The sequence below is a fragment of the Myotis myotis genome, unplaced genomic scaffold, assembly GCF_014108235.1.
Source record: "Myotis myotis isolate mMyoMyo1 unplaced genomic scaffold, mMyoMyo1.p scaffold_m19_p_2, whole genome shotgun sequence".
Taxonomy (NCBI): Eukaryota; Metazoa; Chordata; class Mammalia; order Chiroptera; family Vespertilionidae; genus Myotis; species Myotis myotis.
Window position 1 is genome coordinate 70,025,991 of NW_023416324.1, and position 17,828 is coordinate 70,043,818.

The 17,828-nt window shown below is 37.4% G+C and overlaps 1 protein-coding gene across 2 annotated transcripts in view; it reads left to right on the forward strand.

Annotated features, from left to right (window-relative positions):
- BTBD8 (BTB domain containing 8) overlaps positions 1 to 13,728 on the forward strand; it is a 98,901-nt gene extending 85,173 nt beyond the window's left edge. For both annotated transcript variants that reach the window (XM_036351673.1, XM_036351674.1), the window contains 5 exons: positions 5,621 to 6,332; positions 6,578 to 6,665; positions 7,064 to 7,203; positions 9,108 to 11,384; positions 12,674 to 13,728. In XM_036351673.1, the coding sequence (XP_036207566.1) occupies positions 5,621 to 6,332; positions 6,578 to 6,665; positions 7,064 to 7,203; positions 9,108 to 11,384; positions 12,674 to 13,140 (3,684 nt within the window). In that variant the 3' untranslated portion in view covers positions 13,141 to 13,728. The remainder of the gene's footprint in view (positions 1 to 5,620; positions 6,333 to 6,577; positions 6,666 to 7,063; positions 7,204 to 9,107; positions 11,385 to 12,673) is intronic.
- Positions 13,729 to 17,828: the final 4,100 nt, after the last annotated feature.

Genomic DNA, 17,828 nt, shown 5'->3' on the forward strand with positions numbered 1-17,828 from the left:
CTATACTAAGATTTTAATTCATGTAATAAATATGTGGTGTGAAAAAGGCAGTTAGTACCAAAAAGTTACTTAGTATACTCTAAAAATTACTTAGTATACTTATATGAGGTATCTAAAGTAGTCAAAATCTTAGAAACAGGAAGTAGAATGGTGGTTATTAGGGCCTGGGAGGACATAGAGTTTTAGTTTTGTAAGATGAAAAACTTCTATGGATCTTTTGCACAACAAGGAGCATATAGTTAACATGATTGTATTGCCTACTTAAAAATGGTTAAGATAGTAAATTTTATGTTGCTTATTTTTTACCACACACATAAATTACTTTGTGTATTCATTATAACATGAAATACTTTTTTTCTTCTCCAAAAATGTTACTAGTATTAGCAATGGTTAGAGGTCCAAGCTAGCTAACTTAAACATGGTTACTCAATAATATATTTGAAGTATGAAATTATACTAACCTAGTATTGGGCATTACAGTGACAGGGAGACATACATTGAGATTTCTAGTTTTGAATGCAAAGAGCATACTGCCTTTGCAGAGTGGGATAGGGAGTCTTTTCTTCCTCATCAGCCAGTAGATAAGAACTTAATACAACTCTAAGCCACAACTGAGAGCTCTCCTGGCTTGAGGCAGAGGTCAAGTTCCAAATGTATTCTGTAAAAAACTGGGACACTGAGTTTTTTGCCAGTAAACTTCCTAGGATTATTTCCAAAAGTGTGTTCTACAGAATACCAGCTCCCTCATGTTCTACCTACCAACATGTATCATCAACTAAGTTTGAGAATTGCTGCACAGCATAGCTCCTCTTAGAGACCAATGATGCATACTAGCACTCAAAAGCTCTGAGAAACACTATAATAAAGAACACTGTTGAATTCAGTTTTATCCAAATTATCCCCAAGTTTTTTAGTCATAGAACACCACTAGACTCCCCCTCAGTCCTTTGTATAGTTACTAGAGGCCCGGTGCATGAAATTTGCACACGGGCGGGGGGAGGGGGGAGGATACCCTCAGCCCAGCCTGCACCCTCTCCAATCCAGGATCCCTCTCACAATCCGGGACCGCTGGCTCCTAACTGCTCACCTGCCTGCCTGCCTGATCACCCCTGACTGCCCCCCCCCCCCCCGCTATCCTGATGACACCTAATGCCTCTGCCTGTCGGCCTGGTCACCCCTAACTGCCCCCCCTGGCCTGGTTGCCCCTTACTGCCCCCCCATCGGCCTGGTCGCCCCCAACTGCCCCCCTCTGCCAGCCTGGTTGCCCCACTCAGCCTGCTGTTCAGTCGTTTGGTTGTCCCTCACTAACGCCCCCCTGCTGGTCTGGTCACCCCAGGCAGCCTGTTGGTCATTACTGTTACTGTGATGGCATCCTGGGCAATTTGCATATTCCTCTATTATTAGACAGATACTGAACATACTCAAGGAAATGCACCTTAGGACATTTTTTTCCGTGTACCCTGTTAACCCAGTGGATTTTTTAAGGTCCTAAGAATTAGCCTATCTATCTGCCTTCCTTTCCCCTTTCCTATTAACTGTTATCAACCAGGCTTTTCCTCCTTCCTTGTCCTACAGCAAAATTGAACAGAGTCCGATTGTTCTTCCTTATCCCTCTGATTTTCAGGTTGAACAAGGGTTTATACTCTTAACCACAAAGGAAAAAACAGATTAATATGTTTCCCTCAGAAAGGCAGTGATATTCCAAAATGGGTGCTGGACATAGAGAGTTTAAATCTTGACTTCACATTTACTATCTGTGTCATTTCTGAGTTCTAGTATGCTTATCTATAAAATGGGTTGATAAAACCTAGCAGGATTATTATGAAAATTAAGTCAAATAATTTATGTGCAGTTATCTGGTGTGTAGTAAGTGCTCAATAAGTGTGGAATGAATAAATGTGTCTTCCACATTTATAGACAGAAAAGTTTAAGAAGACTGCTAGTATCAAAATACTTAAGGGTAAACATATGATATCTGGGGTTGCTTCAAAATAAAACAGGGGTGCCCAACTGACATGGCTCAGAACCAGGAGGTCACAATTCAATTCCCTATCAGTGCACATGCCTGGGTTGCGGGCTTGGTCCCCAGTGTGGGGTGTGCAGAAGGCAGCCAGCCGATCAATGATTCTCTCTCATTGATGTTTCTCTCTCTCTCTCCTTCTCCCTTCCTCTCTGAAATAAATAAAAATATTAAAAAATAATAAGACAGGGGTAGTTATATATTAAATAAAATTGACCCCGAGTTGATGATTGTTTAGTCTGGTTAATAGGTTCATGGGGATTCATGATACTGTTCTGTCTTCTTTTGATTGTTTAAATTTTTCTGTATTAAAAAGTTAAAACAAGAAGGAATAGCACTAGAACCAAAAGGGTTGTCTAAGAGGATTGCTTTGTAGGGTTACCCTCTTTTTCTTTATTTTTGTCAGTAGCTCATGGTGACCATTCCAAGTTGGCCATTTGTATATGGGCAATATATGTAAACTTTGCAGATGTAAGTCAGAGACTGCCTAGAAATGTGTATAAATTGAAACCCCAGCATGATGTACTGTGTTAATGTGAAATTTTTAAAGGAGTGTAGTTACCCCATATACTATATAGATCTCACCCATAGCATGATGCTTTAAAATAGATTCAGTGATAGAATAAATTAAGTAGGATCAGTTTTAGGGGTGGGAAGAGGTCTACCTAGTTTTAGGTATTAACCCTTTTTGGTCCAACGTGGAGGCTGACTCAACAGATCAGGCGCTAGGAGCAGGTCCAACGTCGAGGCTGAGACACCACAAACCGGTTCAACATTCAATCCCATCAGTTAATTTGGACCAGACTGTTTGAATTCCAAAAATAAAATTGGATCACAAAGGGTTAAAAATAAAGAATAAAATAAAGAAATCTTTTTAAAAATAAAGAATCCTGGCTGGGCAGCTCAGTTGGTTAGAGTGTCATCCTGATATGCCAAGGTTGCAGATTTGATCCCCGGTGAGGGCACATAGAAGAATCAACCAATGTATGCAAAAATAAGTAGAACAACAAATCGATGTGGTTTCCTCTTGCGCTCTCTCCCCCTCCTTTCCTATCTCTTTTAAAATCAATTTAAAAAAATAAATATTTTTTGAGCTAAGATTTGATCAAGAAAACAAAAAGTGAGAGCTAAGCCTATTTGAACTTTATACATATTACACACTACACTGAATTGGACCAGTCTCCACCCTCTGATCACACATAGTTTGAAGCCTAGAGATGTTAATGATCTTTTAAATATCCTAAGTCAAAGGCAAAGATAGGACAAGAACTAATGATTCTCTTATCATCATATCTTGCTTTTTCCTAAACTTAGCCAGGTTATTATTTATTTACTAGAGGCCCAGTGCACGGATTCGTGCAACGGGGTGGGGGTCGGCCTCTCAGCCTGGCCTGCCCCCTCTTGCAATTTGGGACCCCTCGGGGGATGTTTGACTACCGGTTTAGGCCTGATCCCCGGGCCTAAACCTGCAGTCGGACATCCCCCAGTGATGTAGCAGTGCACCAAGCGGCAGCCAGGGAGGAGCCCGAGCTAGGGCCAGGCACTGCACCACTGGCACTCATCCCAGCCCACTGTGCCTGCCGCCACTGCTCAGTAGCGCTGCCATGTGGTCAGGAGAGGCTCCCGATGCCATGGCAGGTGCGCTTCTCAGCCGTGAGCCCTGTGGGTGCACACTGATCAGTGCGCGTCATAGTGACTGGTTGACTAGTAGTCCCGGTGGTTCCATCATAACAGTTGCTTAGGCTTTTATATATATAGATGTATAAACATAGATGTTAATTTTATCTTAGACAAAATTTTAATGTAGTTGGAAGCTTTCTATATTTAGAAATAATTAGACTTTGAACTTTATAATATATGCTCAGGTTTAACATTCACCATATTTTTTTGTGTATTTAGTATGTGGTGGGCACAGTGCTAAGGGATACAAAGATGAAGATAACACAGGCTCTGCCTTATACCTCTACAATCTCATATAGCTTTCCAAAGCAGAGGAAAAGCATTCAAATTTTTTAAAAAGGCAAAATAATTTTAGATTTTCTACCAATTTAAATTTCTTTTTATTTTCTTCCATATCAAGGTTAGTTCTAAACAAAATGATGAAATAGGTACATTTGTCTTCAGTTCCTTTCTATTTTCCCCTTTTCCCTCTTTTACCTATCCTTAGGATCCTTTTTCCTCCACTTTCTCCAGACAACCAAAACTGTATTACTATTTTTTTTTCTGCATTACTACCTTGTTCCCTTTTTTGTTGTTGTTAATCCTCATCCAAGGATATTTTTTGCATTGATTTTTTTTAGAGTGGTAGGGGGTGCGGGAGAGAGAGAAATATCAATGTGAGAGAAACACATCGATTGGTTTCCTGCTGCTTGCCCCCTGATCAGGGCCAAGGATCAAACCTGTAACTGAGGGACATGCCCTTGAGTAGGAATCAAACCTGAAACCCTTTGGTTTTGGGGCTGATGCTCTAACCATTGAACAATGCTGGCCAGGGCAGTATCTTGTTTCTTTTAAAAAACCAAATTTTTCAGATATGATGTTGTTTCTCATGAGTGCTTTTTTTCTTTTTCTTTAAATGAGGACTCTAAGAAGTAAACAATTCTTACCACAGAGGATAAAATTTCTGGCATTTGGCCCTTTCTGGTGTGCTCAGTGGTTAGAGCATTGGCCCTCACAAAGAAGGGTCTTGGGTTTGATTCTCCATCAATGGCATGTACCTGGGTTGCAGGTTTGATCCCCGCCCTGGTTAGGGCACATGCGGGAGGCAGACAATCGATGTGTCTGTTTCACCTCTCTCTCTCTCTCTCTCTCTCTCTCTCTCTCTCTCTCTCTCTCTCTCTCTCTCCCCCTCCCTCCCTCTCCCTCTCCCTCCCTCCCTCCCTCCCTCCCTCCCTCCCTCCCTTCTCCCCACTTTCCACTTTCTCTAAAAAATCAATGGAAAAAATATCCTTGAGTGAGGATTAACAAAATAATGATTTAAAAATTTTCTGGTATTTTTTGGTGAAAAGCTTGATGATGTCTTTCAAATTATACCATATAAATGATCATCTACGTAAAGCAGTAAATCATGAGATCAAATCCTAGTTCCGTTCCTTATCAACATATGATCAGGGGTAAATCACATACTTGCTTTAATCCCCAGTTTCTTGCCTAAGAAATAGAGATAGCAACAGGAACTATCTCATAGTATTGTTTTAAGATGAAGTGAGATGATGTATGAAAAGGGTTTTAGTACAGAACCTGAGAGTGGACCTTCAAAGATATTGGAGGTTGTTGTCATTCTCTCAAGCCATCCTGACACTGTCAGGTATTAATTCTCTATCATAACTTCATAAAGTTAAGTAATATGCCTTTTAAAGTAGTATAGGTTTTAAATATTTTGTGCTGTATTTTAGATTTGATTAAGGTAATTTGATCAAAAACACATTGTAAGTATTGCTCAAAGTCACCAAAGATAATTCAAGTTTGAATGAAACTAAATTATGAACTTTGCTGGGTCAGGGGTGGGGGGTGGGGTTCTTTGGAAACTGGCTTACTTAAATGTTAAGTATATGTCAAAGACTCCAGTCAAGTTACAAGGTATTTTTTTCTTCTTTGTAGCAAAGGAGACAAGTTTCTGACTCTGGTGTTATAAAAAATAAATCTTTGAGAGAAAATAATAAGAAAGAGTGCTGGAGGTGCCCCTCTACTAACCAAAAGATGAAATCTGATGGATTAGGAGCATCTGGACATTCATCAAGTACTAATAGAAATACTATAAATACAACTTCGAAGCATGATGACTTAAAGGAAAAGGATAGTATAAAAATAGCACCTAAGATTATAAAAGAATTAAAATCTGGGGGGAAAACTGTTTCTGGAAAGCCCAAAGCTATAATAAAACCCAAAACAGAAAACAACGATAATGCAAAGTCAGCGAACATGTCACCTAGACAAGTTGTGGAAAGATCAGCAACAGCAGCAACGAATGGACACAAAAATGCACTAAATGGAAAAAGAGTGAGAGGTGAAGAAGGACAAATTACAGGTGCCAGACCCAAGGTACTCACTGGAAACTCAAATGGGCAAGCCAGAGCAAAGCCTTTAAAGAAAGCCACAGGGAAAGATTCTCCACACCTTGACATCGCAGGACCCTCCAGCAGATCTACAAATTCAAGTGTGGAATTATTGGTTTCCACTGACTGTCTGGATGAACCAAAAGTAAATGGATCAATAGGAGAAGAGAAGCCATCTGGTCATGAACTGTCCTTTTCTGAATCTCCAGGACAGACAGAGAAAAACTTTGTAGAAAGTATCAAAACTTCCACTGTAGGTGGGTTTTAGCACACTTTTTTAAAAGCTCCTGTCAGTTAAAGTTCCTAGAAAAAAATGACCGGTTTGGACTTTTATTTAGTTCATATGCAAAAAGTATTTATTTACATGTATTCATGCAAACAGAGAAAACCCAGTTCTTCCCTCATTGACAATTAATTTTGTTTAGTGCCTGACCATGACTTTGTAAATAATTGTTACATGTTTAGTGTTCCATCTCATCACTCACTTTTTCTTAATTTACAGCAGTAAAATCTCGACCTGTTTCAAAAGTTACCAATGGAACTTCCAATAAAAAAAGCATTCATGAACAAGAAACTAATATAAATAATAGGTAAGTCTTCATTCATTGTTTTACCTATCCATTAGTTTTCTCTGAAAGTTACTAACTTCTAGCTAAATATTTTAAGTATCTTTTCTTTTTTGTTAGAAAATGTAACGTATTTACACAATGATATTTTAAAACTTTTCTTATTTACTAAAAGCAGTTAGTATAGTTATGTAAAATCATGATTGGTGCAAATAATTTACACTTGTCCCACTTGATTATGCATTGTTTTATCATACTTGATCTACAGTTTTATAAACTTAAAGACATATGCACATATGTGTGTTTTTTATTTTCAGAAAAGAGATATTTTTTATTTCTTTGAGAAAAAATGTATTTTATGTATAGACCTTTTAAAGCTCGTGTTTTGGAATGAAATACTCAATGAAAATCATTTTTCTTAGTGTGCTAAAGAAGGTCGCTAGCAAAGGATATAATGATCCAGTACCTCAGGCAATTTTAAAGAAAAGAGGAAATGACAATGGATGTGCTGCAGCTCAACAGAGGACAAAGAATGCCCCATCTAATTTTGCTAAAACTCAAGGTAAAGCTGACAAGGTCCTGGTGTTCCTTCCTTGTTTAAGTGGAAAAGGCTGAACTCCGATTTGGAACTTGAGCAGCAATCTATATATATATACTAGAGGCCCAATGCATGAAATTCATGCAAGAGTAGGCCTTCCTTCCCCCAGCTGCCGGCACCGGCTTTCCTCTGGCACCCGGGACCCGAGCTTCCCTCCAGCTTCCCTCTGGCACCCGGGACCCGGGCTTCCCTCACAGTCCTGGCTTTGGAAGGCTGTCCAGAAGGACGTCTGGTCTAATTAGCATACTACACTTTTACTATTATAGATGAGCCTAAGCACCCTCTGACTGTTCAACCATCCAAGCGGTAGCTATGCTGCGCACTGACCACCAGGGGTAGATGCTCAGCGCAGGACCTGCTGAGCTGTGGTTACTTGGCAGCTGCGGTTCTTGGGTGACACATCTGGAACCAGAGAGGAAGGAGCCCGATTCTGGGGTGTGTCACCCGAGAACTGTCCTTCCTCAATCCAGGACCCCTCAGGGGATGTCGGAGAGCTGGTTTGGGCCCAATCCCCACAGGCCAAAGGACCCCACCTGCTTGAGGGACCCCATTCACTCTGCAGATGCCCTTCGAGCCCCGGTGCCACCCCAGGTGCGGCCGGCCATGTGGCCAGCCCGGGAGGGACCATGGGAGGTTGGCTCCAGGGCGTGTCCGGCCCATCTGGCCCATGCACAAATCCGTGCACTGGGCCTCTAGTTATAAATAAGCTGTAACATGGTTTCACTCATTTTACATTCGTTTCATGCTGTAGAAGTGAGATTTTATACTTTTATTTTTCAGACAACTATTTTGGTATTCTGGGGTGTTGGTTTGGTTTTTATTGTTATTTTGTGAGAGAAATAATTAAGGGAGTCACTACTTTATCTGCATTTCTAGTCCTTTTATATGTTACATCCATGTTTCTTCAAAGTTTGACTGATAACTAGGAATTCCATCTGCAAAACCAGTAATAAAGAGTTCTTTAAAAGGTAATGGCACAGTCTAGAGAGCTGCAGTACATAGGAGGAAGAATTTTTCCTCTGGAATCTGTGTTGTACCTGTTGTTTTCCCATGTTCTAAGAAAAGTGTGCTGATCAAAATGCATAATTTGCTAATGTAATAACCGATTTAAAAAATTAATTTGCTTTATGCATTAGGAGCAGTTTGTAAAATCCTAAAAACAACTTTGAGTTAAGTAATGAATTAATACTGAAAGTAAATAAAAAATAAGGCAGAGAAAAATTATTCAGGTTTTAAAATATTTGGTAATTCTGTTTGATAGTAATCTTTAGGATTTTAACCAGTATAAACAAATAGACTCCCCAAATTAATCCTCTTACCCTCCATTACCAGTTTTAGTTTCAACTGTATATCTAAGTTGCTAACCCTAATATGCTACAATAATAATGATCTGGTTATGAGAAATAAATTAGTTTTGTTCATGTTTGGGGGAAAATGCAGCAGTTTTAACATTTATATTTAGCTCAGTTCTCCTTTTCAGCTGAGTGGAATATAGTCTTTTTTTTTCCCTAAAAGAACATAAAAGAGAAGTCCTGTGCTATTCTTTTGGTATAAGAAAATCAGAATTTTCCACCCCCATATATTTATGCAAATCCAATTCTGGCATAAGTTCAAGGCTCTTTACTTGAGGAAGAATGATCCTATTTTAATAATTTTGCTAAGATTCTGGAATAGCTCCTCTATATTTATAATAGAAAAATGTTTGTTTTATTTAATTATGCTACTAACTCCTAATCTGTAGTTGTTCATTTGATTACAGATATGTTACCATTCATTATTTTATTTCTTCTAAAGTAATTTAAAACCAAATATTGAATTTCATTTACAAATTGGGAGGTATATTATATTTTTGAATTTTCTTTTCTTAGGTTCTCAAGGAGAATCACCCAATTCAGTAAAATCTTCAGTCTCTTCAAGGCAGTCTGATGGAAGTGTAGCAAAGTTGGACCACAGTACAACAGATAAACAGATACCTAAGAGAAAAATTATCAAGCAAGGGCACACAACTTTGCCTAAGGTTAATGCAAAAATAGCGGCAATACCTAAAAACCTAACTAAGAAAGGTGAAATTTTGAATAATAAAGAATCAAAACAGAAAATTCTTCCTGGACAGGTCTTATTGAAGAGTCAGTCTTCTTCTCAAAGACCTTTAAAAAGTGAAATATCTGTTGTCCAAAAAAGTAATAATAATGGCAGCGTTACCGAACAGAAGCCTCACGAACCTCTGATGAACCTCACATCTGAAATCAGTGGTACAGAAACATTATGCACACCTGACCCACAACAGCCATTGAACAATCAAGAGAGAGAGAAATTGGTATTGAAATGCCAAAATATTTCAAATCTGGATAAAGCAATAAAACATGAATTGGAATCAAGACAGAGTGGTTCAGATAAAAGTGAAACACAGTTTTCTAATCACAAAGAAACAGATCATTGCAACACATCTAAACTACATTGTCATTCTGGTGGAAGTGATCATGTGGATCCAGAATTTTATAGCACCACTGCCATAAAATCCATGACTTCAAATCCAAATGAAAACCTCTTGAACTCTAATCTAGTTTGTGATTTAGACTCAGCTAACCCACAGCAAATCCATTCAGTATTCGATAAGGAGAAGCCTATAGGGAGAAAAGACACAAACAAAAAATCAAGCATTAAATGTGTGAAAGACATTTTACCTTGTGTTCCTGAAAGGACAAATGGTACCTTACATACTATTCAAGATGGCAGAAAATCTAATTTTCATGTAGAACAGACAATTCCTAGTCAGTTATCTGATGGCACTGCTATGAATGAAGACAAGTATGCTACAGCAGACTCCTCCCAGTGTTTTTTGGAACAAATATCAGAGAAAATTTCTCCTAAAGATATGGAAACAATAGAAACTCCAGAGAGCCATGAAAATCCAGAAGCTTCATTCGCAAGTCACTGGAATTTGAGTACCGGTGTTCTACATCAGAGAGAGAGTCCTGAATCTGACACTGGCAGTGCTACCACGTCCTCTGATGACATAAAGCCCAGGTCCGAAGACTATGATGCTGGAGGGTCTCAGGATGATGATGGGTCAAATGACAGAGGTATTTCTAAATGTGGCACCATGCTGTGCCATGATTTTCTTGGAAGAAGTAGCAGTGATACCAGTACTCCTGAAGAATTAAAAATATATGATAGTAACTTAAGAATTGAAGTAAAAATGAAAAAGCAAAGTAGTAATGATCTTTTCCAAGTGAATTCTACAAGTGATGATGAGATTCCTAGGAAAAGGCCAGAAATTTGGTCTCGATCTACAATAGCCCACCCTAGGGAAAGGGAAAATATCCTGAGAGGCAATGTCCAGTTTGCTCAGGAAGTAGACCAAGTTTCTTCCTCAGCAGATGAAACAGAAGATGAAAGATCTGAAGCTGAAAACGTTGCAGAAAATTTTTCTGTATCTAACTCAGCTCCTCAGCATTTTCAGGGGATTATTAACTTAGCTTTTGAAGATGCAACTGAAAATGAAAGTCACGCATTTTCTGCAACTAAAATTTTTAAAAGGTCAGTTTTACTTTCAGTAGATGAATGTGAAGAATTGGGGTCTGATGAAGGGGAAGTCCATACTCCCTTTCAGCCTTCTATAGATTCTCTTTCACCTTGTGAAGTTTTCAGTGGCATTTCTCATGAACATCCCAGAAGGACCTGCTATTCCAGAGACTCACAAGGAAGTGAAGGCAGTATTTTAGAAAGTAAACAAGATAAAGGCAATAATGTATGTAAAAACAAAAGCTTTCTCTTGGGCTTTAGTGGCACTGACTCTTCAAGAAGAGATAAACAGAGTGCTTCAGCCACAGAAAAAAAGTATACAATCGATGTTCTGTCCAAAGGAGACAAACAACTTCTTCCAGAAAATAAAAAAGTAAACAATGGAAGCAACATAGATAATGACATTCAGCAATGCAGCAAACTCTCAGATAGTGATACAAAATCTCAAGAGAGACCATGTCATTTGGAGCTCCATCAAAGAGAACCCAGTTCTGACGTACCAAAGAACAGCTCTACAAAATTTCTGGACTCCTCTCGGAGTCAGCTTCTGCCTCAGGAAAGTCAAGTGAAAGAGAGCCATTCTACAGCTACCGAAAAAGCTAATATTGCTTTATCTGCAGGTAATGTACAGAAATAGCAATGTTAAATCCATAGGAAAATTAGTTTATAGAATTTAAAAATTATATGTAGCCCTGAATGTTATATTTTAGTTAGATAGAATAATTATTTAAGCAACAGATTCAAATTATAAATGAAAACTTAAATTTCTTAATAGTATTAAAATGAGCTAGTTACTCTTTATTGTTCACTTAAAATCCTAGTGCAGAATCAATATCTAGTAAAAATTTTGGTGATTTATTAGAGCTAACTTACTCTTAAGAGATTTTACATGAAAGAATAAGAGAAAAACTTAGTTTGCTATTATTTAGTTATTTATGTCTAATTTAACAGGAATTCTTGACTATTAGAAATTTTATTATACATTGGATATGATTTATGGATTATGCTAGTATATATCTAAGAGGTCTGTGCAATAACTATAGTAATATGTAACTTAAAGCACTGAACTATTTTAACTACATTAATTATTACAATTTATATACATTTTACAGAGGTCAAGACTTTAAGGATCACTATAATTCTATTATAAAATTTTCAAGTAAAAAGATAAATTTCCTAAAAGAGATTATATTTAGAAGCAATGATAATATGAAAAAGCCCAGGCTTGTTTCATATGTATAGATGATTTCCTGTCTAATTGTTTTGTGTTTGTTGTCCTTATTATAGTAATTTGAACTAATAACCCACATTTAAAATATGCAGTAGTTGCTGACTGAGTAGCTATTGTATATCAGAACTAAGAAAAATACTGATCCATAGTCCCTGTTGAGCAAAATCACAAGAACAGGGAGCTCCTTAAAGTTGTACTTTTTTTGTTTGTCATTGCTTGCATTCTCCTTTGCATGTGCAATATACAAATAAGGCTTTAGACAGAATGTATTTATTCTCCATTTGGAACTGACTTACCTTAAAAGTCACTATCAAATAGCCATGTCTTTTTTTTTCTTCTTTAAGTTTTTATTGTAGTAAATTAGATATATGTGCATATTCTTTGTTTATATTTAAATAATTTCTGTTGTTTTTTGTATCGCAAGTTTTTAAACTAAGGTATGAGAAATATTGTTAGTTACCGATTTTGATTTTGCTGCTAAACATTATCCTTGAGTTGTGTGTTTTTTTAAGATAGAAAAAGAATTGCCTCAAAAATCTTGTCAGTTTTGTATAAATGTAATTTTCCCCATTCTGTGTTGTTGTTTTTTGACTATAACTGTTAAATACTGTTCTACAGAACTCTGAGGGTACCAACATGTGCAATTTTTACATTGTGTAGTATTATGAATTATTTCAGGAGACATAGATGATTGTGATACACTGGCACAAACCTACATGTATGACGATCGGCCTTCAAAAACCCTCTCTCCAATATATGAGATGGATGTAGTAGAAGCATTTGAGCAGAAAATGGAATCAGAAACACACATTACAGACATGGATTTTGAAGATGATCAACACTTTGCAAAACAAGATTGGACACTATTAAAGCAACTGCTCTCTGAACAGGATTCAAACTTAAATATTACAGATTCTGTTCCTGAAGACTTAAATTTAGCACAGTATCTAATCAATCAGACACTACTTTTAGCACGAGACAGCTCAAAACCTCAGGGTAAAGCACATGTTGACACTTTGAACAGATGGAGTGAACTAACCTCTCCACTTGATTCCTCAGCAAGCATCACCATGGCTAGTTTTTCCTCTGAAGATTGTTCACCCCAAGGGGAATGGACAATTCTGGAACTGGAAACCCAGCATTAAGAGTACTAATACTTTGAAAAATTTGAACTATTCCACCCCTTTATTTTTTGATGTTTATATTGTATCCAAATGATAATTACATTAGCCAGAGATGCACTGCCCTTAATATCGAGGGAGTCTTTCCAATTTATTGAAGTAAGCATAGTTTGTTTATTAATATGATATCACACATAGAAAATAAGTTTTTCTAAAATTTTTGAGCATGTTTTATTATTAGAAAAATTAGAAGACTATAAGGAAGCCCTTCAGTTTTCCTTTCCTAACTGGTCATTTGTTCACTTACCATTCAAGAATTTAAAATGTGAATGCACAAGTAGATTTGTTCCTTTACTTTTTGCTCTGCATATGGTAACATAGTAATTTAACAATAAAAAACATATTGTGCTTGTGTCAATTATGTAGAATTAACCTGTGAGTAACACTCAAGCTTGGGTTGGTGGGTTGATGTGGTTGAGGCTGACAGTTGAATATTAAAAAAAAACCTTTAAGGTATTATTCTAAGTGAAATAAGTCAGAAAAAGACAAATACCATATGATTTCATTTACGTGTGGAATCTAACAGACAAAATAAATGAATAAACAAAACAGACACAGACTCATAGATACAGAGAACAGACTGATGGTTGCCAGAGGGGACATGGGTTGAGGGCTGGGTAAAAAAGGTGAAGGGATTAAGAAGCACAAATTGGTAGTTACAAAATTGGATGTAAACTATAGCCTAGGGCCGTGGTCGGCAAACTGCGGCTCATGAGCTACATGCGGCTCTTTGACCCCTTGAGTGTGGCTCTTCCTAAGCCTTAGGAGTACCCTAATTAAGTTAATAACAGTGTACCTACCTATATAGTTTAAGTTTAAAAAATTCGGCTCTCAAAAGAAATTTCAATCTTTGTACTGTTGATATTTGGCTCTGTTGACTAATGAGTTTGCCGACCATTGGCCTAGGGAATATAGTCAATAATATTGAAATAATTATATATGGTGCCTTGAAATATAAGGGGGAGGTCACTTTGTAATGTATATGATTGTCTAACCACTATGTTGTAGCTAACATAAAATGAATGTCCAACTGCAATTGAAAAATAAAAATTTAAAGATAATTTTTTTAAAAAAAGAGAAAAAATTTCACTTCCCAACAATTCAGGTCTAGGAAATTATGAATTTCAAGTTTCAACCCCATTGTCATTAAAACAGAGAAATGGAATCCCCTTTAACTCTAAATTTTGGGGATATATCCAGAGAGAGACATCTGCCCTTGTTCAAAAGAAATGGGAAAACTCTCCGTTTTACTAAGATAGACTCCCTTTATAGTTAATTACTCCCACTTTTCATTCTATATTAGAGACATTTTGGAACTGCACCTGCAGGAAATGCCTGCACTAAATATTAATTTGAAAATGGGTACATGAAACAGTTGAGTTAGAGTTAAACTGTGCGTGTGCGCCCGCATGTATGCTTGCTTTTCCCATGTGTCTATATACTCTACTTTCAAGATATTGATCGAATTGCCTTTCAGTCTGCAATTTTGCTACCAAGGCAAACATAAAAATCTTTTCTACAAAGTGATACTGGGGAGTGAACACTTGGATAACTACTTGATATTGGTGGACATTGCCCTTCTGATGATGAGAGTTAGTAGCCTTTCTGAAAAGCTTTGTAACTAATAATTTCTCTAAAATATGTCAGAAGGAAACATTTTGGTTTAGAATTCCTTTTCTAAATGAACAAAGTTTCAAGTGATCAACAATAGAGAGACTTTGTATATTGAATATAAAAAATCATATGAATGCACACCAGTTGTTATATAATACAGTTAGCTACTAACCTGTTATACCATAAATTTGCTCTGCCTTTTTTCTTTTTTAACTGGAAGGTCAGCAGAGGACTCTCATTCATTCAAAAAGTCAAACAGGCATTGGTTCGAGGCACTGAGTTGCAAAGATGAATAAGGTTTGATTCCTGCCCCCTCCCACTCAAAAAGAGAATTTAGTTTCTACTGAAGGGAAAACGCATATTTAAAAAAAAAAAAAGGTTAAGCCCTGGCCTGTGTGGTTCAGTTGGTTGAGCATTGTTATTTGCACTGAAAGGTCGCCAGTTTGATTCCCAGTCAGGGCACATGCCCAGGTTACAGGTTTGGTCCCCCCAATCAATTCATCTCTCTCTCTCTCTCTCTCTCTCTCTCTCTCTCTCTCTCTCTCTCTCTCTCTCTCCTCTCTCTCTCTCTCCCCTTTCCTCTCTCTAAAATCAAAAAATATTTTTAAAAGAAAAAAGGTTAAAATACAGTACTATAAGAACTTTGTATTTGAGAGCTGGATGGAAATTTAGACATTAGTCTAATCCCTTCAAATTCCAAAGGAGGACTCTGAAGCCCAGAGGAATGAAAAGATTTCCCATGGTCCCCCAGCTAACTTATGGGCTAGAATCCAATTCAGTATTCCTTATTTCAGTTTGATGGTATTTCTACCACACAACACACTTCATTTGATTTTCATCATAAAACCTGAAAACTAATACATTTATAGATAGCTTGTAGTATAAAGAAGTAATGCCAGGTATATGATTGTCAAAAACAGCACAAATACCCAAGACATTGTGTTTTCTTTTTCTCCAAATGTGAAATTGCTCTAAGTGTTATTTTTAATAAACTACCTCAAAGTTCAGAAATTTATCATTGAAACTTCATCTCCTTCCCAGTGTCAAGGTCTTGAAAACTTTTTTCTTAAACTACTGGACATTAAAAAGCTATTCCATTTCATCTCACATCTCTAAACAGGTAATAGGGAAGGCATTTTGCTTAAGTAGTGATCCCATAGGTAATTTCAGGACATGTGTGTTTTCTTACCATGCTCTTTTGTAAATGACACATCTACCAGTCTGTTTGCTGTGGGACTCTTCGGGCTACTTATTCTTCATTCAACAAACACATATTGAAAAATAATTGCTAACATTTATTTAGCATTTATATGTTGGACACTGTGCTAAGTGTTTCAAATATGCATAACATACTTACGAAGATATGTCTTATCTTTATTTTACACATGAGAAAACTGTTGTAGTGTCCTCACCCTAGTTGAGCTACTCTAGTAAAAGAAACTAAAAGAGAGTACACTATCTCAGTGGTCAGCAAACTGTGGCTCACGAGCCACATGCAGCTCTTTGGCCCCTTGAGTGTGGCTCTTCCACAAAATACCACGTGCGGGCGCACATACAGTGCGATTGAAACTTCATGGCCCATGCGCAGAAGTCGGTATCTTGTGGAAGAGCCACACTCAAGGGGCCAAAGAGCCGCATGTGGCTCTCGAGCTGCAGTTTGCCAACCACTGCACTATCTTATTGTTGGTAAGATAACAGCTGTATATGGACAGAGTTGTGGGAGCCCAGAGAGAGGAGCTATGAACAACTTGACAGGAAGAGATTACAGAAAGCTGCTTAGAGCAAGTGATATTCAGTGACTGCGTCAGAATCTATAAAGAAGAGGCTTCGTGGCTGCAATCTATTTGGAAGTGTAGGCCACGCACTTGTCTTGAAGATGCGCTTGTAGAGAGAGAGTACTTTGCTTTTACTTAGATTGTATATTACAGGTCAATAAAAATAGAAATGTTTTTTAAAAGATGGTTTTATACTAGTTTACCTGAGATTGTAAAAACTAATTCATTATTAAATGTATTTTGATTTGGGTTGCTTGGGGAGGATTGATGAAGATGGTGAAGAGAGTCTACAGTTCCTTTATTCTATCTTTTGGAGCAACCAAATAATATCTGATGCTAGCTTTCAAGGATAAATAGGAATTTGCTTGGTGATAGGGCATTCTAGCCACAACCGCACATTAAAGGTTTGGTGACTAGGATGTGTGTTGGATAAAGGACTAAAGAGCTGAGCTGGAGTTGGATTCTGAAAGTTATTAAATACTATGCTTAAGCAGCCAAAGCCCTAAATTTGGTAGGCAATGTGTACTTTTTCATTATGCACTCATTTATTTTTAATTCTCAGTGGACAATCTGTTTCCTTTTTTTTGGGAAATAAACCACCTATAACTCACAATGGCTAGTCATCAAAGTTGTTTCTTCAGTAGTTAGGTAACGTAATCACAATCACGTGTGTTTTAGAAAGATAACCATCAGCTGCAATGAAGATGGCCTGTTTTGTAGAGGCACCCAAATCTCAAAATGCAATTACAATCATTTTGTCAACTTTAGAAATGGGAAATGGAGGAGGACTTGATTACAGAGATAGTAGATGGACTAGATTATAGAACTGGTGAATGATTAGATCAGTGATGGCGAACCTTTTGAGCTCGGCATGTCAGCATTTTGAAAAACCCTAACTTAACTCTGGTGCCGTGTCACATATAGAAATTTTGTGATATTTGCAACCATAGTAAAACAAAGATTTAATATTTTTGATATTTATTTTATATATTTAAATGCCATTTAACAAAGAAAAATCAACCAAAAAAAATGAGTTCCCGTGTCACCTCTGACATGCGTGTCATAGGTTCACCATCACTGGATTAGATGATGGGAGAAGATGGAAAGGAATTTTTAAATTGCTCTCAAAAATAACACTTATCCTACACATATTTTGAGGGCCTAAGATATTCCCAGACTATGCTAGTGCTGAGGATTAAAAGATGAATGACCCTAGCCGGCTTGGTTCAGTGGATAGAGCTTCGGCCTGCCTACTGAAGGGTT